This window comes from Hippopotamus amphibius, chromosome 12, assembly GCF_030028045.1.
Source record: "Hippopotamus amphibius kiboko isolate mHipAmp2 chromosome 12, mHipAmp2.hap2, whole genome shotgun sequence".
NCBI lineage: Eukaryota > Metazoa > Chordata > Mammalia > Artiodactyla > Hippopotamidae > Hippopotamus > Hippopotamus amphibius.
This window is the reverse complement of record NC_080197.1, coordinates 75,693,393-75,716,540: the sequence shown is the minus strand read 5'-3', so window position 1 is coordinate 75,716,540 and position 23,148 is coordinate 75,693,393. Positions and strand designations below refer to the sequence as shown.

The window sequence follows — 23,148 nt, the reverse complement described above, 5'->3', positions numbered from 1 at the left end:
AAGAGATCACGGTGAAGGAGAGAATGGGAGAGATGGAGAAATAGGAGGGGGCAAACTAGGACTGGAAATAGGAGAGGGACAAATAGGATTGGAGTAAAGGGCGAAGAGGAAAGAGCTTCAGATAACAGAGCCCCCTCTCTCCATCACCTGTCACACACACTGATACACCCCCCAGTAGCACAGAGTCATCCAAAGGGCACTGGACTCTCAGTCAAGGTGATGTGGGTTCCAGCCTCTGCCATTCCAACCCCATGCGTCACAGGAAAGAAAACAGGCTGAGTCACAGGAGACCTGGCTTCCAGGCTGGTTCTGTAAGAATAATAAACTTGGGCAAGTCACTTCACCTGATAAGCTCGCTAAGGAAAAAGACACAACTTGAATTCTCTTCTCTACCAGTCTGATCAAGCTGAGAAAGAGAAACTAGGAGTCTAAGCACCTCTCCTGGATGTGCTAATTTTGGATAACTGCTCATACGATGCATGTGCGCTGATTACTGCTGACTTCAGTAAACACTCTAGAAAAACGCATGCCCCATATTACTGGTACCTGCCCTAGTCCCCTCCCAGCCCCCGTAATTGGCACCCTTTTGGGTTTTTTTTAAGAACTTTTATTGAGATATAATTGACCTACAATAAACTGCATATATTTAAAGTGTAGAATTTGATATTTTTTTCTTGTTAGTAATGTATATGTGGCAATCCCAACCTCCCAATTCATCCCACCCCAACCCCCTCTTTTGATTTTAAAATCTACTTTGTCTTGAATCATGTAAGACAGATACATTAATATAACTTTTTATGGAATTCGTGACGCCTTGAATAATGGTCAGAAGGTGCATGTCTTTGTGTGTTGGTGAAGAAGGAAATAAACTATTTTTAAAGCTTAAGAAAAAAAAAAAAAACCCTAGTGTCCAGGAGGAACACATAGATGAGGGATGGAGGAGAGAAGGAAACACCTCAAGGTGGACATGCTTTTGGCAGGAGACACTCAAGAAGGGCTGGGGGAGGCAGAGCAAGGAAGGGGAGTGGGGCTGATTGTTGTCACCCTTAACAGCTGCAGCTTTGCCCACCCAGCCAGGGGAGAGGGAGCCGGCGGGCTGGGGCAGGGCTGAAGCTAGGCTGTGGCCGGAGAGCACAAGAGCAGGCTGAACCTGAGGGCTCTGGGAGGAACCTGTTGTGACACCAGCATTTTCCCCTCATCATCTTGAGTCTAGGAAAAGGAAGTGAGGCGTCATCACGTCAGTTCCTTGTCACAACCTTTCCTACCTTCCCGCTCCCTCCATCATCTCCCCCTCTTGCCCAAGATTCACATGGCTCCTCAGGACAGGGAAATTACAACTGAGGGAAGTGACACCAAGGAAGCAGGGGAAGTGATTCCCAAAGAGGATGAGGAAGAGTGATTTCTGAGTTCCAGGTCTGATGCTGGAGTCGGGGAAGGAACCAGGGAAGGAAACTGGGGTCTGGAAACCAGGGTTCCACTCAGACATCCCTCAATTTCTCCTTTGTTAAAATAAAAGCTGGGAAGATTCCCAATGCTGCTGTCTCTGTGAGGATGAGAATATACAGGCTTTGAGCTTCCTAGGAACTTGGCCTGAGCCTCTGCCTCCTCCACCACTACTGGGCAGTTGATGGGGAGGCGGGCAGGTGAGGATGCTCAGATGAGGCAGACGAGGATGAGGGTGTTGCAGCTGGGTGGCGAGTGGTACTCAGTGAATGGAGAGGAGGATTACAGATGGTAACCAAAGTTGGGAAGGAATGAAGTTTCAGGCCACGGACAGGGGCACATCATCTCAAGCACTGCACAGCCCGTCTCCTAACGGGAGGGCACTTGTCTTCGCCTCCCACCTGCACATGGTGATGGGCACATAGCAGTTGCTCAGCAATGCCCACAGAAGAACTAGCAAGATAGTTTGTCTCTCCTAAGGCCCCAAAGAATGGTCATTTCCATAGTGCAGCCAGGGCTGTGGGAGACTGTCCCGTCCCCCCACCCAGGACCTCCCAGGTGCTCAGACAGTGACCCAGGACTGGCGTCCACTGTCTGGCCCTTTCATGGTGCCCCCATCCGGCTCTCCAGACGTTCTTTAGGCAATAACATTTATTAAGTACCTGCCTACTTGCTCTGAGCAGGACACTGGGCTAGACCCTGAGGATACATAAATGAACAAGACTTGATTCCTGACCACAACGAGCTCAGTCTAGTTGGGGACGCAGACACAAATAAACAGGAAAGTAAAATGCAGCATCTGCACTTCCATGGATGTTATGGTATGCTGTGGGAGTCCACAGGAGAGGGAAGTGGTCAAGTCTGGGGAAGACAAGATGGGGCAGAAGCCTGCACAGAAGTAATGGTATCTGAGCAGGGGTCTAAGGGATGCATAGGAGTTCTCCAGCAGACGGTGGGGGAAGCTTCCAGGCTACGGAAATAGCTTGAGCAAATACGCAGAGTTACAAAGCACAAGGACAGGGCAGAGGCACTGGCGTGTGGCTCCATCGGGGGATGGGGTAGTGAGGCTAGAAGAGTCCTGGGACTCCTACTGGGAATGGCCAAGTCTTTAATTTTACTACATTGGGCTGCTCCAACCCCTGTCCTGGGAGTCAGGGACAGGGAATTGCCTAGCAACTAACCAAGGGGGCTTTTGGGTGGGGTTCCCCACCCAAGTTCAAGAAAAGGAGCAAACGTCTGTGTCCCTGGAAAGCAGCGTGCAGGGCCATTCGGGGGCCGAATCCAGTCATCTTTGAGGAGGAAACCGCGCGTGCCTTTGTGCGCCTTTGTTTGTGTTTTGTTCTGGTCGTCAGTTGTTTCCTAGGAAAGTTCTTTGTCAAAGATCCAAGTTTGGCTTGGCCGATCCAGGGGAAAAAAGGATGTGTCTGCCCTCTGGGTGGGGAAACCAGAGTGTTCTTGAGGCAGGACCAGCGGGTACAGGGCAGGAACCAAGGCGCTGCTGGCGGTGGTTCTCCAGGCAATTTCCGCAGCCCCTTATCCATCCTGCTTCCCTCCCCCACATCAAAGGCAGTTGGGCAGCTCTGAGAGGAAGTCCCAAACATTCTTTAATCCTGGCAAGGCTGGTCCCCGCCCACCAGTGGAAGTGCCGCCTTGGGGAGGGGACACTGTCCTTCCCTCTCAGGGCTCCCCTGGAGTGTGGGCAGAGGAGCTGGCCTCCGTGGAGCCTGATGGAGCCGGGTGGGGGCCCAGGGTGGCGTAGGCAGGTGGAGGGGCTGACAAGGCTGGGGACGGGGCAGGGCCCGGCAGGGATGAGGAGGGGGACGCGGGGTGGGGGCAGAAACGGGAGGGGAGGGACGAGGCCGGCGTGGAGGCCACCTCCTGGGCACCCCCGCGCCCTCGGCCTGGAGACCAGTATCGGCTTCGGAACCTCCGGAGCAGCATGAGGAACGTGATGACCAGGAGGTCAAAGAGGAGCTCGGCCATCTCCACCACAGACAGCACGGAGGAGCCGAACCACAGGCTCCACTGGCTGCCCAGGTTGGACAGGAGGGTGACCATCTGTGAGGGAGAGAGGCAGGCTGACCACGCGGCAGAGGAGCCCCACCCTCCTTCCTGGAGGCCCCAGCCACCCCACTCAACCTCTCCTGGCCCCCAGGCCCCTGGCCTCTGTCCCCCTCCCCCAGGAGCACATGCCTGCTGGTTGGTTTCTTCCAGGGAAAACTGAGAATTAGGCCCCCGTGGGGATGGCTGAAACCCAGACCTGTCTCAGGGGCCTTCTCCCCGTCATCCGGCACCCGCTCCCCCAGAGACTTTACCCCCAGCGAGCATCCTTCTTCCACCCGTCTAATCCTCACCCTCACCCTCTCCCCTTTGCTTGGTCCCCCACCTTCGAGGCCCAAACCCTCTGGCCCACAGAGGTCATCCCTTTTGTTCGCGGACAGCCACCCTGCTAAGACGCCCAAGAGAATCCCAGCCTCAGTGAGGCAGGACGCACCGTAACAGAGGGAGACTCTGAGTTGGTTTTGTAGTTCAGCTCCTTGAAGAAGATGTTAAGTTTGGCGACTCCATCCCTTTGGAGTGGGGGAGAGGGTGGGAAGAAACAACCGAGGGTTAACTTCTCTGCCGCTCAAAAACACCTCTCTCCAATCAACTGTATCAACGATCCCACTTCTTTCCTAGGTCTGTTTTCCCTCCCAAAGATTCTTTTCCAGGGCCGGAACCAGGGTAGGACTGACCTTTTGTTCTTGATGGTGTAATTGTTCTGTCGGGACAGCATCTGGAAGACCCAGTCCTGTGAAAGGATGGGGGTGTCAGTGGGGTCACCCCCATAGTCTTCAGGCTTACAGGGTTGGGGTGGGGTCAAACACACCCATACACATATGCCCAGAGAAGACCACAATGTTACACACACACACACACACAAACACACACACACACTTTACCTGGGATGTCACCGAGGGCCATCGTGAGTAACCAGCAGAGAGCTTGTAAGAGGTCACACTAGGAATGGAGAAGGAGCTCAGTGATGGCGTGGGGGCTCTCCCACTCAAAGCTGAGCTGAGGACCCTGCATTCTACCCAGCCAAGCAGCCAGCTGCCCAACCTGTGCTCCAGGGAGGGGATGCTCACCTGCATGGCTTCCGGCACTTGGTGAAACAGCCCAGACGATCTGAAGAGAAGGCATCCTGGAGCTTATAGTAGCAGTAGCCTGTGGGTGCAGAGAGCTGCTCATTTTCCTAGGGCCCCTCCACCTTCTCCACCCCACACCCAAGAGGTCTCCCAAGATCTCTGTCACCCACTTCACAAGAATATTACGTAGCATTACAGTGATGCCTCTTGAGTGGCAGCACCAGAAAATGTTTAAGAAATTAAGCTTAGTCCAATAAAAAATAAACACAACCAGCATACACCTCTGTAAAGATGTGCACAATACGGACAGACATTTAAAAGTCAAAGAGGAAAATGGGACCAATTTTTGTGTAAGAATAATGAGACACGATGAGATACCACTTCACACCACTAGGACGGCTATAATGAAAAAAGACAATAACAAGTGTTGGTGAGGATGTGGAGAAATTGGAATTCATTGCTGCTGGGAATGTAAAATGGTACCATCGCCGTGGAAAACAGGCTGGCGGTTCCTCAAAAGGTTAAACATAGAACTACTATACGAGCCAGCAGTTCCACACCCAAGAGAATTGACAACTCAACACAAAACTTGTACACAAATGTTCACAGCAGCACTACTCACAATAGCCAAAAAGTGGAAACAACCCAAATGTCCATCAGTTGATGAATGGATAAACAAGATGTGGCCCTACCCACACAATGAATATTACTCAGCCATAAAAAGGGATGAAGTCCTGATATATGCTACAAAGTGGATGAACTTTGAAAACATTATGCTAATTAAAAGAACCCAGTCACAAAGGATCTCATGTTGTGATTTAACAAATGTCCAGGGGAATTCCCTGGTGGTAGAGTGGTTAAGAATCCACCTGCCAATGCAGGGGACATGGGTTCGAGCCCTGGTCCAGGAAGATCCCACAAGCCGCCGAGCAACTAAGCCCATGTGCCACAGCTACTGAGCCTGCACTCTAGAGCCTGTGAGCCACACTACTGAACCCGTGTGCCATAACAACTAAAGCCCATGTGCCTAGAGCCCATGCTCTGCAACAAGAGGAGCCTCTGCAATGAGAAGCCCACGCATCACAATGAACAGCAGCCCCCATTCGCGGCAACGAGAGAAAGCCCGTGCAGTAACGAAGACCCAATGCAGCCAATAAATTAATTAATTAATAATAATAATAATGGGACCATGAATTCCCCTTTCACCCCTATTTCCCAAGTTCTAAGTAAGGTTATTTTATCATTCTTACTACTTTTAGTCACCCAGTCCAGAAGTCCTTCTTCATTTCTGATCCAAATCCTTCTACCAGGGTTTATATAATTAATTACATAATTAATCTCTAATTAGGAAGAGCAGGAAGCAGCTAGGCCCTTTTCTTTGGGGAGTAAGCCATCCTTTTTCTTTCTTTCTTTATTTCTTAGCCATGCCACGCAGCATGTGGGATCTTCCCCAACCAGGGATCGAACCCGGGCTCCTTGACCCCCTGCATTGGGAGCACAGAGTCTTAACCACTGGACCGCCAGGGAAGTCCGGGAGTAAGCCGTCCTTAGGAAACTCAACAGACTGTGATTCAGCCACGTTCCTCTCCCTCATCCTCACAGCTTCTCAGCAAACAGCAAGGTTATTTTTCTCTCAGATCTTTTTCAAACTCACAACCACTTAGCAATCGCTGTTTGGGGGCTGGGGGAGCAGCGGGCAGAGTCCTGCGCTGCGTGTCCTGGGACATTGCGTCTTTCCTTGGGAACCTCAGCTTGCTCCTCTGAGAAATGGGCCTGTCAGGCCAGATGGCCTCCGAGCTTCCCTCCAGCTCTAGTGAGCTGTGATTCTCTAAAGCCAGAGAGCCGGGCATCTGGAAGCCGAGACTGCAGAGCACAGGCGGGGGGAGAGCTGAGTGCAGCAGAGCCAGGGAAGAAAGCAGGCAGAAAGATGAACACAGCAGAGCCAAGAGAGAGGCGGCACGCAACTCTGGGGTCCGCCGTGCCCCTGCCATGTGCCCTCAGAGGGGTCGGCTGGACCAGGCAAGGACATGTGCACCGGGACGCCCACCCTCTATTTTCTAGTCTCTTGTTGGGAATTTTCTTTCTCTCTGGGCACGGCTTCCCTGCTGAATAACTCACTGTAGAAAGATTGGTCAGCTCCTAGACCAGGGTCAGGAGGAGATTCTAGTGCCCTCCAGATTCTTTTGATCGTGCCCTCCTGTAGGTAAAACATTCATCCATAAACCATTCCAATCTACGAGGGTGCGTCAAAAATCATCCGCACGCTGGCTGTGTAGCCAACAGTAGTTTTAACATAACCAGAGTGCAGATAATTTTTGACGCACCCTCATATGTACTTCTAAATGACATACCTGCTCCTATTGAATTGATACATTATGTACACGATAAAACATACATAAAATAGAAGATGTTAGGGACTGAAGCAGATGCACATAACTTCTAGTATTTTCTTCCTGCCCCCAGTGCTGCCTCGCCAGCACCCAGCACCAGCCCTGCCGGTGTCCTGGGCTGAGCCGGGAAGCTACAGGTAGAGCGCGGAACCCGCGGAGATCTCCCTCATGTGCTCTTCCTTCCTTTTGCCGCAAGTTATTTTTAAGTGGGGCCATCCCATCATAAGCACACAGAAGCGAAAACAGAGAGAAACTGTGAAGGAGAAACAGAGAGGAGAGAGACAGAGGGTGAGCGGAAAACAGAGAGGGGCAGCGTCTCAGGGCTGGAAGGCAAGAGTTGGCAGGAGAACCTGTTGGGGACCGTGGGAACCAGAAGCCACAGCAGGGGCACTGAGGGTGAAGGGCTCCTGGGACTGTCCTGGGCTCAGGCTGGGGGTAGGGTGGGCCTCCCGCAGTCTCACCCCAAGAATTATGCTTCCTGTAGTCACAGAACTCCGAATTGTTGCTCGGTGGGTAGAAGATGTAGGCACAGCCACACTCCCTGATCATGCTCTCCTGGAAGCAGGAGTGGATGCACACCTGGAGGAAGGGAGAGTGAAGAGGGAGGAGGTCAGGCCCGCTCTCCCCCACACAGCCCCAAATTGCCGGGGAGGGGAGGACAAACCAGTCCCTGCAATGTGCCTCCATCCCTCCTTCCACTCCTATTTCCCCCATCGCCATCACCCATCACGCACACGCAGTGGCTTTGGCTGACCTACACTGCAGGCCTGGGAGATGGTCGCCATAGAAACAGGCTGGGCCTCACCTGCTGTGTGTACTTGGTACCATAAAGGTTCTTCACTGGGACCTCGCTGCCATTCTTGGTGCAGTCGCCATAGTCGCCCCCAAGTCTGTCCACGGCTTCCTGTGAACCCAGAGACATCAAGAAGTCAGAGGTCAGAGCAGGTGATCCAGGCATCTTCCTGACCTGTTCCCTCAGTCCCACGCTGTATGTCCTACCTTGCTGCCTCTCCTGTCTGCCTCATAATTTCAAAACACGCCCCAGGACTACTTCCAAGGACACTGAGCCCAGAGCATCCCCTGGAACTCTAAGCATGTCCCGAACCCCTTCTCAACAGTCTCACTCCATGTCCACTCTTCAGATCCCTACTTGCTGATACCCACTTGGCCAGGCCCCTCACCCCTGATTTCTGCTCCTGAAGACCTCCATGCAGTCGGGGCTCACCCTGCACGACCTCTTCCGGTCCTCTGGCTGTCACCCCCAGGCCCTCTCCCCACCCCTCCTCTGAGACTCTCTTCCCAGGCCTCCCAGTCAGCGTTCTTGCCTTACTCATGCTGATGGAGGTCTCCACACCAGGCCGCAGGTTAAAGCCACCATCATCCATGAAGGCAGGCTCATCCTGCCCATGCACCATCACCCTGGCCCCGGTCACGGTGGACAGCAGTGGGATGAAGTCATTCTGCTCTGTGCGCAGCGTCAGGGACAGACCTGGGGGGTGCGGAGGGAACAGAGTGAGGGGGGTTGGGAGAAACATCAGGGGATGGAAACCCGCCCTCCCACCCTGCCTAGTTTCAAAGGCTCCAAGGGCAGCAAGTTCAGGAAGGCCTGCAAATGAATTTGGCAACCCCTGAGCTGGGCTCGGGGCGAGGGGCAGGGGGAGGCAGGACTGGGACAGGATTCCTATCACACCTGGAATGGACGTAATGCCCACGGATGTATGGACGTATTTTTCCAGGATACAGACGGGCATGCTGCAGTGAGGCCCCGAGCATCTCTAGGACAGAAGCTCAAGGTGGGTGCACAGAGTGGGGGAGGGGCTGGGGCCAAGGTCAGGGACAGCGCACCATTGTTGACCCCGGGCATGGAGGACATCCAGAGGTTGGAGCTGTTCTTGTCATTGAAAGTGTAGCAGTTCCCGTATATTGGGTGGTGGAAGTGAGAGTAATTCCTATTCAGGAGAGAGAGAGAGAGGTCAGAGGGGAAAGTGCAGGGGGTCAGAGAGAGCAAAACTTTCAGAGCCCTTTGTTTCCTGATCTCCTACTAGTGCTGGGAGTCTTGCCCACGCCTCCCTCAGTCACTCCAGTGGGCATCATCCCCACTTCACAGAAGAGGAAGCACGGGCTCAGAGAGGTCAAGTAGCTGCCCAAGGTCACACAAGCAGCGAGGATGAGACGGGACTCAAAGCCAGGTCAGCAAGCTTCCAGCCCAGACTCCTTCCACCAGGCTAACTGACCTCCCTGGCCTTGTGACCTTTCCTGTCGCTGCATTGCATTGTGAACTGTTGCAGCATCCCTAGCTTCTCACATGTCTAAGTCTTAGTTCCCCATTTGGATTATAATCTCCTTGAGGACAGGAGCCACATCTCACTCATGTCCAAATCATCTCTGGGGTAACGGCATGGTTCTCGGCATACAGAAGATACAGAAGGTCTTTAACAAATAGTCGACAAACAAATGAATGGCAGGGAAAGGAAGAGGGGGAGAGGGGGAGGGGGGTGGTCAAAAGGAAGAGAGTGAGACCAGTGAGCACGGAGCTGCGAGGAGGAAGGTTGATCCGAAGGCGAACGGGGCCTCTCGCATCAGCGTCCCTCCCACCAGTAGGTCCAAAGCTGGGCTGGGACAGGTTTGGGAACAGAGAGAAGGGAATCACAGATTTATGTTGCTGCAATAGGAACACGATTTGACAGCAAATCACAGGTCCCCCAACGGGGCGGGGGGGGCGGGGTTCAAGCCATGGTCAGTGAACTAAGATCCCCACATGCCTTTCAACGCACCGCCCCCCCGCCAAAAAAAGGCAAGAATTACTAATATAACGCTGCAACATGGATGAACCTTGAAAACACCATGCTAAGTGAAAGAAGCAGTCACAAAAGACCACATATTGTGTGATTCCATTTATACGCAATGCCCCCAAAAGGCAATCCATAGAGACAGAAAGTAGATTAGTGGCTCCTGAGGCTTGGAGGAGGAGAGGGAATAGGGAGTGAGGAAAATATTCTAAAATTAGACAGTGGGAATAGTTGCACCAGTCTGTGACTATACTGAAAACCACTGAATTGTATCCATTAAACCCATTAAAAGGATGAATTTTGTGGTATGCGAATTATCTCTCAATAAAGAAGTTATTAAAGAAAAGGTTGTAGGGAGGCGGGAAAGGTTGTTGGGCACGGGGGCGAGGAGGGCTGAGAAAGTCATGATAAAGAGCTTCAACTCGATTCCAAAGGCCAGAGAGACACTGAAGGATTTTAAACAGGACTGACTGGAGTAGTTAAGGACAGTGACATGCAGGCAGGACCCTGAAGTATAAAGCTTCCTGTGGCTGCAGAAGAAAGGGAGGATTGAGAGACAAATTAGGAGAGTTATAATAACCCCGGTGAGAAATGATGAGGCTCTGAACTTAGGAAGTGACCTAAGCATCAAGACTGAGATGAACTATGGACTTTCTGTGGATGGAGAGGCGGGAGCCTGGGGCAGGCGAAGTGAGACGGTGACGGAGCCACTCAGCGGCAGCTGTGGGCTGAGCCAGGATCAGGTGCGGGTCTCACTTCCCCAGTGGCAGCTTCTGTCCCTAGACACACACAAAAACTAGAGACAGGAACAAAGGTGTGTGCTGGGCAGAGTGTGTGCTCCATGTGAGGGGCAAGGGCAGAAGCAGGTGACACCTGGCCCTACTGACATTCTACAGGGACAAGGAAAAGCAGGGGTCCCTGTAGAGTGGAGATGCTGCCTCACCACTTTTCCTTCACCAGGCAGAGGCAGGGAGATGGTGCCTGAACACCGAGGAACAGGGAGGGGAAGGCTGGGGTAGGAGGGGCCAGAGGCTTCAGAAGGGGACCTCCCTTACCCCTAGCCTCTCCCAGCCCTCAGAGAGCTGGCAGCTGCCATGACCTCTTTGCAAGGACATTATGCCAGGAGATGTGACTGAAAGAATGCCTAGAGGGCAGTGCAGTAGAGTGGGGAGGACCCTTGGCTCGGGCTGGCCTGGTGACCTAGGGCAAGTCACTTCACCTGTGTGAGTGTCACCTCACATGACTAATGAGACCCGCCACTCGCTGCAGTGTGTAAAGTGCCCTCAACTCGTTATCTCATGCGCTTGGAAATAGATGTTATCCTCCTCTTCATCCCTTGAGAAAAAGTGCCTAAATATCCATCAATAGATGAATGGGTAAAGAAGATGTGGTACATATAGATACAATGGAATATTACCCAGCCATAAGAAGGAACGAAATTGGGTCATTTGTAGAAACATGGATAGATCTAGAGACTATCATACAGAGTGAAGTGAGTCAGAAAGAGAAAAACAAATATCTTATATTAACACATATATGTGGAATCTAGAAAAATGGTACAGATGAACTGGTTTCCAAGGCATGAATAGAGACACAGATGTAGATAACAAACGTATGGACACCAAGGGAGGAGAGTGGGGTGGGGGAGATGAACTGGGAGATTGGGATTGAGATATATACACTGATATGTATAAAATAGGTAACTAATAAGAACCTGCTGTGTAGTACAGGGAACTCCACTTTGCTGTACAGTAGAAACCAACACAACATTGTAAAACAACTATATCCCAAATAAAAAATAAATAAATAAATAAATAAATAAATAATAAAAAAGAAAAAGTGCCAAGGGATTTCCCCGGCTGTCCAGTGGTTAAGGCTCTAAGCTTCCACTGCAGGGGGCATGGGTTCAATCCCTGGTCAGAGAACTAAGATACCGCATGCCCCGTGGCGTGGCAAAGAAAGGAAGAAAGAGAGACAGAGAGAAAGAAAGAGAGAGAGAGAGAGGAAGAAAGAAAGAAGGAAAGAAAGAAACAAACAAAGAAACAAAGAAAGAAACAAGAACAACAAAAGAAAGAAAGAAAAAGTGCCAAAAAGGCAAGGATTTTTCTTCTTCTTCTTTGATGTATCCCAAATGCCTAGAACAGAGACTGGCACGTAGCCCAGACAGTCAAAAATATTTGTTCAATGAGCACTGAATGAATCTCATTTCCCCCCCCAACCCCCACTTTACAAACAAAGAAAAAGCCTCTGAAGGGTGTCGTGAAATGGCCAGAGTCACCCTGCCGGGAAGAAACAGAGCCAGAGCAGGAACTGAAGATTAGTCCCTGACTCAGTCCACTACACCACTACTGCCCGTGTCATCTGAGAAAGTGGGGCAGGGGACCAGATGACCTTCCAGACACTCTTGAGTTGGATGCCAGTGAGAAAGAGGACTTAGAAAAGTGGAGAACACTTGGTTCTCAAAGCCCTTGGTTTCTGAAAACCAGACCTCAACCCCAGCCTTCCCAGGGCATCTATCTGAGGCTGCTTCACTCAAACCCAGCCCTGCAGGGAGCAGCAGAAGTCCTGCAGGATGATTCCCGGAGCAGAGGTTAGGACCTGAAGCCAATGCTTCCCCCTCCTCCCCACCTGCAGGCATTTATTTAGTCAACCAGCATTCCGGGGTGCCGCCCGTGCTGGGCCTCGGGCTGGCTCAGGAAAGGAGACACCATGGGGAGCATGAAGCCAGGCCAGAGGGACGGGAGGAACTCACGCCTCATTGCAGGAGACCTGGTTGAAGCGGCAGGTGAAGATGAATTTGCCCAGCACGTCCTCCTCCAGTGATGAAGAGGTGTCCTTCCGTCTGGACAGAATGTTGATGTAGTGGAAGCGGTACCACTCCCTCACTGCATCCACTCCTGACGAGTACGTCTGGTAGAAGCAGTCCGATTTGTTCTGGTTGCACTAGACACAGAGACCAGAGATTCAGAGGACCAGCAGCAAGGGTAAGCAGGGTGGGGCCAAGGTCAAGGAATGGATGGTCTGGGGTCCTAAAGATGATAGACAGGGGTGGGGAACCAGGAGTGGGAAGAAACAGAAGCCCCCAGGAGAGCAGACCCGGAGAGCAAGGGATTAGTGGAGGAGACCAGGAGCTGCACACAGCCTCCGAGGAGGATGGAGCAAGGATTCTTCTCCCCATTTCACAGATCGGGAAGTCTGGGGAATCAAGCGGATTGTCCCAGCAGCAGAGCAGAGACTGGACGGTCCCTGCTTCTCTCCCATTTACTTTTTAAATTTCCTTGTTACTGTCTCCCTATTCTCTGTCTTAGGCCGGTGGAGCCCCAGTGCCCCATCACACTGGAGGGTCCCAACTGAGCCCCACTGGCGGGGTGGGAGGATTGGAATTCAGAAAGTGCATTATCCACAGTTGATCTGACTTGCCGCCCCCATAAACACTCCCACAGAGGCCCCCAGCGAGGAACCGCCACAAGCTGGCACCCAGAGAGATGCTATTTAATTTTATTTTTCAAACCATATTTAACTATTTATTTACTTTGCCAGCCAGCGGACGGGGTCAGCCTTCGTATCACTGGCAGCGGAGACGGGTGGGGAAAGGGGGCGGAGCCGAGTCCCCGCTGGCTGAAGCCGAGGGGCGGGGCGAGGGGCGGGGCGGGGCGAGGGGCGGGGCCCGGCCCCGGCCCGGGCCTTACCAGTTGGAAGCCGATCTTCCAGTCCTTCCTGTTCACCTGGGGGTTGTTGTCCCGCACGCTGGAGCCGGCGCGGCGGACTCTGCGGGCCGCGTGGGGCGGAGCCGCGACGGGGAGGCGCTGCAGGGGGTGTGGCAGGGGCTCCCGCAGGTCGCGGCGGCCGCGGGCGTGGGCCACGAGGGTGTTGGAGGAGTTATACTTATACAGGTCAAAGAGCGTCTGCTCTGTGATGCGGTCCAGCTCCTCCAGCTCCTCTTTAATTTCCTTGTACCTGGGAGGGGCGATGGCAAAGGGTCGGACTAGAGGCGGCGGCCTCACGGCAGCCCCGGCCCCCCTGGGCCTCAGTTTCCCTGTCTGTAACTGATGAGGTCGGCTCATCCCAGAGAAACCTGCAGGGAATAGCTCTGGGGTCTCCCGGGCTATCGTGAGGGCGAGAGGGCGTGCAGACGGGTGTTTGCTAGGTGGCTGGAGGCGACTGTGAGCTCTGGCGGTGACAGCATTTATTGCCGCCTGTTTATCGTAAGGGAGAGGCGGGAGGCGCTCTCCTACCACTCGACCTGGCCTGGAAGGAACCCCGGAACTTGTCTGCCCTTTCCCAGGGCAGGAGAGGGGGGTGGGCGCGCTGGGCCCAGACACTCCCACGAACCCGCGGTGCGCGGGCCTTACCCCCTGAGCGTGGCTTTTGGGCCCATCTGCCACCTGACACTTTCTAAATCCGGGGGTTCTCAACTGCACTTCCAGAATCTTCCGAGGAACTTTAAAAATGCAGATGCCGCACACTCCGGGCCGCACCCCTCTCCCCCTCGCCCCCATACACCGGAGACTCGGTTTTTATGAGTTTCGGGCAGGCCCAAACACCGTAAATTAAGCAATGTCCAGTATAAATCTTTACATTGCTTCTTCTCAATACAGGGCCTATTACCATCTCCATCATGAAAGTCCAGAGTCGCAGGGCCCTAGGGATAGAATCTACCAAAACAAAACGAACACCTAGAAATAAAACGAGGCTGCAAGATACAAAACCAATGTACAAAAATTAATTGTATTTCTACAAACTAGCAACAAAAATCTGGAAACTGAAATCACAAATACAAAACCATATTAACTAGCATAAACAACATCAAATACTGGTAATAAATCTAATGAAAGATATGCAAGACCTGTACACTGAAAATCTGCTGAAACAAATCAAAGACCAAAATAAAAGGAGTTGCAGACTTTCAAGGATCAGAAACTCATGAGGTTTTCCAGATTGCTCTCTAGATTCAACCCAATCTCTATCAAAATTTCAGCAGATATTTTTGAAGAAATTGACAGACTGATTTTAAGATTGATATGGAAATGCAAAGAATCTAGAATGGCCAAAACAATTTTGGAAAAGAAGAGCCAAGTTAGAGGACTTACTCTACCTGAGTTTAAGACTAGAAAGCCACAGTAATCGAAAGGTGTAGCGCTTATGTCAGGATAAACAACAGATCAGTGGAACAGAATAGATAAAATTATACATATGCGGTCAACTGAGTTTTGACCAAAGCACCAGTTCGACTCAATGGAGAAAATAATTTTTTTAAAACAGATGGTGCTGGAACAACTGGATACTGTATGAAAAACAAACAAACAAACAAAAAAAAACCTCAACCTTAGTCTGTATACAGAAATTAAGTCAAGTTGGATCATAGACCTAAACAGAAAATTCGGAACCGTAAAGACTGTAGAGGAAAACATAGAGGATGTCTTCATGACCTTGGGGTAGGCAAAATTTCTTGGAATAAAAAATATCTAAAGAAGAAATCCTGAAATATAAAAACTTCTTACAAATCAACAAGAAAAAGACAAATTGTTCTAAAAATGAACCCCCCCCAAAAAATATACAAATGGTCACTAAACACATGAAAAGGTGCTCAACATAATAAGTCCTCACGTAAATGCAAATGAAATCCATAATGAGGTACCATTTAACATCCATTAGGCTAAAAGTAAGAGACTGACAACATCAAATGTTGGTGAGAATGTGAAACATCTGGAATTGCTGCTGGTGGGAGTATAAAATGGTACTACCAGTTTGGAGGACAGTTTGGTAGCTTCTTACAAAGTTAAGTCTGTATCTACCTTATGAACCTCTGGATATTTCCCCCAATTCCACGCCTAGCTATTTGCCCAAGAGCAATGAAAACGTAAAGACTTGTACGCTAATGTTCATTGCAGCTTTACTCATAATGGTCAAAAAGCCTGAAACAACCCACATGTCCATCAATACTGCTCAGCGGTAAAAAGGGACTGATGCAGACAAAACAAAACACATGAAAGAATCTCAGAAACATGATGTTGAGCAAAATAAGCCAGACATACATATAGGAAAATTCATAGTGTGTGATTCCATTTATATGAAGTCTAAAAACAGAAAAAACTAATGGTGATGGAAGTCAGAAAATGATAGTGGGAGAGGGAAAGGAATTGACTACAAAAGGTCACCAGCTAATGGAAATGTTCAAGATCTTGATTGCCAAGCCTCAAAGAGCACCTAAGATTTGTGCATTTTATTGTATGTAAATTTGCCTCAATTAAAGAAAAAGTCAAACATCAGTGCAGGGCTTCACTCACCAGAGTCAAATTTGGTGGGACTGGGTGGAGCCCAAACAAGGTAGTTTTTAACAGGAGCCCCAGGAGGTCCTAATGTGCAGCTACAATAATCACTGCCTAGTCCACATCCTCACAGTCCTCCTCTGCTATTTCCCTCATAAAAGTTTAGCCTAGCCGGCTGCCCCTTATTCTCTCACAGGAGAACATGTAACTCAGGTGGAAGGTGTGTGTTTGACATTCTGGGATTTGTTTGTTATTGGTCATTAAAAGAACAGCAGTAAAAGGAAACATTACAGGACTAAATTCTAATCAGCTCTCTATGCTCATTTCCTAGCCTCACCATTTTCTAGATGGTTAGCCTTGGAGAATTTACTTTATCTTCTCTGTGCCTCTATTTCACCATCTGTAAAACGGGAGTACTAATAGTACCTGCCGCATAGTGTGGTTCTAAGGATTGAATGAATTAATATATGAAAGGTATTGAGAAAAATACCTGGCAGAGCGGGTACTGTATAACTACGGCTGTTATTTTTATTATCATGACTGTTCTTTAAAGAGAACAATAATAGTAACCTAGTGTTGAGGAAGAGAAAGCCAAGGAGACACAGGAGCACTGCCTGCCACTCGTCTGCCCCGTGACTTTGCAGTCTTAACAGAAGTGGAGCCTAAGACCAGATTCCAGTTCTGACTCGTCTACCTAACAGCTGGGTGACCTTTGCAAAGTCTTTAGGTTCTCAGAGGCTCCGTCTTCTCCTCTGACTCTGGGCTGATGGTTCGCTCCTTATCCAGCAAGCTTGTGACGAAGATCAGGTAGCGATAGTGGACTCTGGAACTGCAGCAGTTACTACGGTCCTAAGTGCACCTGCACTGATGGCCATCGGGCACAGAAAAAGGAGCTGTCTTCAGAGTTGCTTCAAAGAGACAGAACCAGGACCAGAGGGTAGAAGCGACAATGAGGTAAGCTGCAGCTTTATCTAAGAAAGAACTTTCCAGCAACAGCTGCTACAGAGGCAGTAAGGTTCCTGACATGAAGGAGTCCATCCCTGGGTGGGGGGGGTGGGGGAGTACCAGGTCTAAGAGTCTGGACTTTCTGTCCCTGGCAGGCCTACCAATGGAGAGCCTGCTTTCCAGATCCTGCGGGGGTCTCCACCCAGGGTCAGGGATGGATGGCTGGCTCAGAGCCTTCCCCTACCTCAATGCAACTCTTTGGGGCACTGTCCTTCTCACTGCCATGCTTCCTGCTCTGCCATCTCTGGGAAGAAAGATTCCATGACTTTCTTTGCTGTCTAAGAATGCCAAGCATGTTCCTGGGCTTTGTTTGCCATGGACGTGGATGTGTCTGGGTCTGTCTCTTGGGTGAAAAAAGCCCTTTGCTAACCGGAAAGGAGGGACTGCTGTGGCTGACCTTTCACATTGGATTCTCAGCACCTCCTTGCTTAGTATGAAGGTCTTCAGTCTTGTCCCCTTTCCTGGCAGTTATAGAGCAGCCTAGAACCACCCTCCTCCTTCTCCCTCCCCCTCTGGTGGCCACGCCCAGGTGCCTGCAGGTGGTCATCTGGTCTGACTTTGCCTTACTCCAGTTATCTCACCAGCTCCTCTATTTCATCCACGATTTCCACCTCCTCCCTGCCTCCCCTGTCCGAGTCACCCATCTCGCTTCTGCCTGGAGCACCCACACCAGCTAGCAGCGTGAGTCACACTCGGGTCATCACCCACCGGACTGCATCAACCTGTCCACCCACCCTGCCTCTCTCCTCGAACAGGAACCAACAGCCCGGACCCTTCCCTCCTCCCCCATTCCTCCCAACTCCTGGACTCCTACCAGCCCCCAACCCTAGAAACCTTTGCCTGGCCCCTCCTTAAAGCGCAATGGGAGAAAGAGCTTTGAGATCAAACACACTTGGTCTTCGACTCAGCTGCTGACCTAGGATGCCCTGGCTCCTAGGTGAGGGGGGGATGATTTTTGAATCTCAGTTTCACCACCAGTTCCCTGTGTGAACTTGGGCAAGTTACTTAACCTCTCTGGGCCTCAGTTCCTCATCTATAAAATGGGAGTAGGGACTTCCCTGGTGGTCCAGTGGTTGAGAATCTGCCTTCCAACGCAGGGGGCGCGGGTTTGATCCCTGGTCGGGAGCTAAGATTCCACATGCCACGGGGCAACTAACCCCACTTGCCACAACTAGAGGGCCGAAGTGCTCTGGAGCCCGTGTGCCACAACCAGAGAGAAGCCCTTGCAGCACAGCAAAGAGCCTGAGTGCCACAACTAAGAGCCAACACAGCCAAAAATAAATAAATAAATATGAAAAAACATTAAAAAAAAATAAAATGGGAGTAATACAGGTATCTACATTAGAGGTCTGCTGTGAAGATTAAATCATTTAATTGTTAGAAAATTTTAATTTGTTTGGAACATGTTAAGTACTATATGCGTCAGCCATTATTGTTATTTTTTTATCATTTGCTGTTTGACCCTGCTCAATTACTTCACCTCCACTTCCTCATCGGCAAAGATGGAAATAATGATGCCCATCTCCATGGACCTGTCAGGATTAAAGTGCTTATAAAGTGCCCAGTGCAGGATCAAGCACATAGTAGGTGTTCAATATCCTTCCCCGGCATTGAGGAGCCTTCCCTGACTCCCCACTAAGTCCTGCAGGAGGGATCTTTTTTTTCTGTTTGAACACCTGCCTCCCAGCCTGCAGGCCCCAGAGGCTGGGGCTCTGGTTTTCATTCCCTGGGGGTTTTTTCCACTACATCCAGGGCCCTGCACCCTGTAGAACCTTGGAAAATATGCACATCTCAATAGACTCACCCCTGCCCTGTCCATCTCTCACCCACATCTTTCAACTACCAGTATTTTATTGAGCCTAGTCCTTACGTCTGCCTGCCCTCCCCTCCCTGACTGCCCCAGGGGATGAGGGTGGGGGAAGTGGGGGGAAGATTAGGGCCGCGGGGGGGGGGGGGGGGGCGGGGCTCCCAGGTTGGGAAGAAGAGACACAAAGCCACAGGGACCAGGGGAAGAGAAAGAAGGCTGAGAAGGGGAATAAAACAAGCTCAGAAAAGAAACGTAAGCATCTGAGCTGAAATTCCATTTATTCCACGTTCACATCATCTCGGGTGTTAAGAAGAGGCAGCGGTTTGTGATCAGGCAAACAGGGTGAGTCGCAGTGGAGCCGCTGTCTCTGTGACCTGGTGCCTTCTCTCTCTCTGCCTCAGTTTCCTCACATGTACAACAGGGATAATAACAGCGCCTGCCTCGTCGGACGGTTGGGAGAATTAAAGGAGACGCCTGAGGGGTACTTAGTGGTGTCTGGTGCAGGAGGCAGCTTCTCAGTAACTGGCCTCTTACCCTGGACCTTCTAAGAGGGTTAATGAGTGAAATGGCCCGGCACTGTTTTCTCTGGAGGACAGAACGTCCCAACCCTGACTAGTTCATAACACACCTTCGGACACGACGGAATACACTACCCGCCACGTGTGACCAGTGCCAGTCACCCACAATCGCACGCACACCCCATTTGTTTGCTCACACACACTCATGCGATCCCACACACGCACACTCATAAATCTTACACTCCTTGAAGGCAGAGACTACACCTCGCAATTTTTATGGTACCTATCTCAGTGTGCTGAAGTTATTTGTTTATATGCCTATCTCTTCCATCTTATCTTTCAGTACCTAGCAGAGTACCTGGCCTTCAGCAACAACTGCAGGAATTATTGACGAACCCATTCGCTGGGTGCCTAGTGCCGTGCCTGGCCTGCCACGGCTGTCCCAAGGTGTGGCAGGACTGAGTGAATACACAGAAAAGGTGAGTGTGTGTAAACACTGAGCCCTGCCCTCCTGTCCTTTCTATGGTTACCCCCTCCCCCGGCTTCCGGACTGAAAATTGGCAAGGAAGAGTGATGAAACCTAAAACTTCAGGACACACCCAAGCACGTAAAAGTCAGGCACCTGGGCAGGTGGACTGTACAGCCCAGCAGGGTTACCTGGGCCTTTCGGGGAACAGCCTGACCAGGGCTGCTTCTATCCTGCCCTGTTCTCCTGGATCTGTGACTCTCCACCCCCCACCTGGAGGCTCACGGAATGCTTTACCACCACCCCCCACTTAGCTTTCTCCAAAACAAACCCCCCTTCTAAACCGAGACCCCATACCAGGGCCCAGCCCCTGCCAGCTGCCACCACCCACCCCCACCGCACCTACGATGGCAATGGCCTCATTGCAGAACCACCATCAGATTCATCTCCAGATGCAGAGAAGGGGCTGATCCCTACCCTGCCCTTCCGGAGTTAACAGCACTGCCTCCCACTTGCGGGAGGATGAAGGGCTGGAGGAGGAAGTTATCGGTCCACAAGCCCGCTCTGCAGAAGCCTTGGGCACTAGGAAGGCGTCACTGGGCAGGGCGGCCAGCCCATCAGGTCCGGGCTCTATCCTACCCAAAGGGAGCCTCGGGACAGGAGTGTCGTCTCCTGCCTCTGGGTCTGAGCATCTGCCTGCCCCGGAGGCACCCCTGTACCCTCTGAACCCCACTCCCAGGCCCCGGGAGGCGGCGGAAGGAGACCGACCTGTAGGGATTGAGGGTGCAGACGGTGACGGCGGGGAAGACAAGCTTGTCCGAGTTGAGGTTGATGTTGAGGCTGACGGGGTAGCTGAAGTACTCTCCGAAGAGCAGGCCGAACTGCCAGTACATCATGCCAAAGGTGCAGAGCCAGAGCACGGCCCAGAAGGCCGTCTTCATGCGGTTGTGCTGCGAGCACACCAGGCGGATGGCGCCGTGGATAGTGGTGTTGTTGCAGAAGAACTCAAAGAGCTCCCGGTAGGAGCGGTGGAACTCGAGCAGGGCCTCCTCCTCCTCCGTGGGTGGCGGGGGGGCCTCCGGTTCGGGGCCTGGCCCCGGCTCCTCACGCTTGTCTTCCTTCATGAGCCCTTGGATGGCTTGGGGGGAGGGGGAGGGCAGGGCTGAGTTCTGGGCTCTGGGTGCTCTTCCAGCATCATCTCGGGGCCATGCCCTCATCCCACCCTCCTCCCACCCTGAGCCCACCTTCTCCCTCTCCTCCCCGCCTTCCTCCCCAGGAGCCAGCTGACCTGCAGGAGTCGGGGCCAGAAGAGCTGGAGCGGAGCTTCCCTGGAGTGGCCTCTCAGCCTCCCTGATAAGGCCACCTTTTGGTTCCTGTCCTAGAATCTCCCTTTCTGTCTCCCCTGCAGTCAGTCTCTGCCCTGCTTAGTCAATCCCTTTCTTTGGTCTCCTTCCTCTGGGCTCCGTGTCTTAGCTCCTGGGCTGTCTCTGCCTCTCTCTGTCTCTGTCCCTCTCTCTGCCTTCTTCTTCTCTCTAGGTCTCTCTCGGCTCTCTTCCTTGCCTGTCTCCTCTCCGTGTGCCAGCCTCTCTGATCCTGCCCCTCTTCCTCTTCCTCCCCGCCTGGCCCCCTCTCCCCTCTGGTCTGGGCTCTCCCCTCCGGTCTCTGGCTCTGACCTCCGGCTATGACCTGACTCCCACTCGGTCCCAGGGACTGCAGGGCTCCTAGAGGTCTGGGCTGTCTCCTGCTCCCCACTCCCAGCTAGTGGCTGGACTGGGACCGGTTGCTTTCCAGTTGAATCTGGCAGGCCGGCCTCTCCTCCCCCTCACCTGACAGGTGCAGCAGCCGGCCCGGGGAGCCCGCCCGCAGGCCAGGGATGGAGCCACAGCAGCCTCATTAGCATCTCAATTAAAGGTGAGCTGGGCAGGGGGAGGGGCAGAGGAGGAGTCAGAGCTGAGCGCTTTCCAGAGGGAGGAGGGCTCCTGAGGGCAGGTGACCAGGAGCACGGGGACTGGGAAGGCCCTGGGGGGGGCTGTTGAAGCAGCGGCAGGAGAAGAGTCAGGGCCTGGGAGTGATGGGGGGCTGGCAGGCAGGGAGACCAGGAGACAGAAGGGCAGGTGAGGGTCAGAGGTCTTGAACCAGGTGAAAGATCCTGAACATAAAGCCAGGAAGGCAAAGCAAAGAGAAAAGGGCAAGTCAGGATGAGTGAGACTTAGGTGGGGGGACCAGGAGAACAGGGAAGGCAGGAAAAGGAAAGTGGATGGACTGGAGAAGTTGGAGGACTGGGAGGGAGGGATGGAGGAGAGGCAGAGAAGGGGGAGTGAGGAGGAGGGAGCCAGCCTCAAAAGGAGCTCCTCCCTCCCAAGGAGAGCAGGGAGGGCACCCCAGAGTGGGCTTCCAGGAGCCAGGGCCCCTCCCTGGGGAATCCCTCCACGGGCACCCCTGGGTCAGCCTCACCCCCAGGCCTTGGAGAGGAAGGAGAAGAGGCGCCCGCAAGCTTCCTCCCCGATCACTAAGGTGAGAATGCCTCCTGGCCCTGCCCAGCACTTAGACAAGGAGCACCCAGCTGGTCCAGCCTCTTCCCTTCTGACTCCTCACCACCACCCCTACCTTGTCCAGCCCAGGGAGGGGCCCAGGTGGAGCTGGGGGCTGGGCGGGGCCCTGGGACATTCTGTTCTTTTTTACACCATCGGCTGCCAGGCCAGGAATGTGCAGTGTCCCCGGTTGTGGTCACGGGGTTGCAGGAATGTGTGCTCGGAGACAGGGGTCAGGCAGGGCACTTGGGCAGAGCCCCGGAGCCCAGGGAGCTCAGGGACGGTGGGCACTGAGGAGGCAGAGGGGATGTGGGCCTCGCCCGAGATCTGGAGGAAGAGGCTGGGCCTGGCTCAAGGCCGCACCAGCCCTGGAAGGAAGGAAAAGCTCCGTGAGGGGGCCTTGTTTTTCCTCCAAAATCTCTGCCCCAAACAACCCAGCAAGAGAATAAAGAGTGAAGTGCCAAGCAGTGAAGGGGGAAGGGATCCGAGAATCAGGCCCAGGAGGCACAGAGACCCAACCACACAGCCCAGGCCGAGAGGGCTGCCACTGCGGCCCCGCAGGAGGCAGCCCAGAGCACTTCACTGGCTTCTCCCACCTCCTGGAGGAGCGGGCCTGGGACGGGCAGTCGCGGCTCCGCCTGGCACTGATGTAGCTGGATGGCAGAGGACAGGCCCCGACTACATCCTGCAAGACAAGGATCCTAGTGACAGCCAAGGGAGCCCAGGGCTCAGGGAGCCTGGGGGCGGAGAGGGAGGGAGAAGCACCCACCCGGGAGACTCAGGAAGGCTGCCCGGAGAAAGT

The 23,148-nt window shown here is 52.5% G+C and overlaps 1 protein-coding gene across 4 annotated transcripts; it reads right to left on the bottom strand.

Annotated features, from left to right (window-relative positions):
- Window positions 1-1,937: 1,937 nt before the first annotated feature.
- Window positions 1,938-22,611, bottom strand: SCNN1A (sodium channel epithelial 1 subunit alpha). Of its 4 annotated transcripts, XM_057702067.1 has the most exons (14): window positions 22,270-22,321; window positions 21,642-21,731; window positions 20,584-20,953; window positions 13,440-13,707; window positions 12,503-12,693; window positions 8,807-8,910; window positions 8,287-8,450; window positions 7,767-7,865; window positions 7,423-7,540; window positions 4,572-4,650; window positions 4,386-4,443; window positions 4,179-4,234; window positions 3,938-4,013; window positions 1,938-3,501 (listed from the first exon to the last, which is right to left on the bottom strand). In XM_057702067.1, exons 3-14 carry the CDS (start codon window positions 20,937-20,939, stop codon window positions 3,121-3,123), a joined length of 1,950 nt encoding a protein of 649 aa, XP_057558050.1. In that variant the 5' UTR covers window positions 20,940-20,953; window positions 21,642-21,731; window positions 22,270-22,321; the 3' UTR covers window positions 1,938-3,120. The 4 variants fall into 4 exon arrangements, with proteins under 4 accessions (XP_057558050.1, XP_057558049.1, XP_057558051.1 ...); XM_057702066.1 differs by having other exon boundaries at window positions 21,642-22,611; XM_057702068.1 differs by lacking the exons at window positions 21,642-21,731; window positions 22,270-22,321 and adding an exon at window positions 21,104-21,635 and having other exon boundaries at window positions 13,476-13,707.
- Window positions 22,612-23,148: the final 537 nt, after the last annotated feature.

Bases quoted from the DNA above. Each gene is read 5' to 3' on its own strand.
- SCNN1A (XM_057702066.1), bottom strand. From the start codon at position 20,939: ATGAAGGAAGACAAGCGTGAGGAGCCGGGGCCAGGCCCCGAACCGGAG. The intron at 12,694-13,439 runs GTAAGGCCCGGG...CTCTGTGTCTAG, and splicing joins GGAAGATCGGCTTCCAACTG to TGCAACCAGAACAAATCGGA. The intron at 4,014-4,178 runs GTCAGTCCTACC...CCCACTCCAAAG, and splicing joins TACACCATCAAGAACAAAAG to GGATGGAGTCGCCAAACTTA.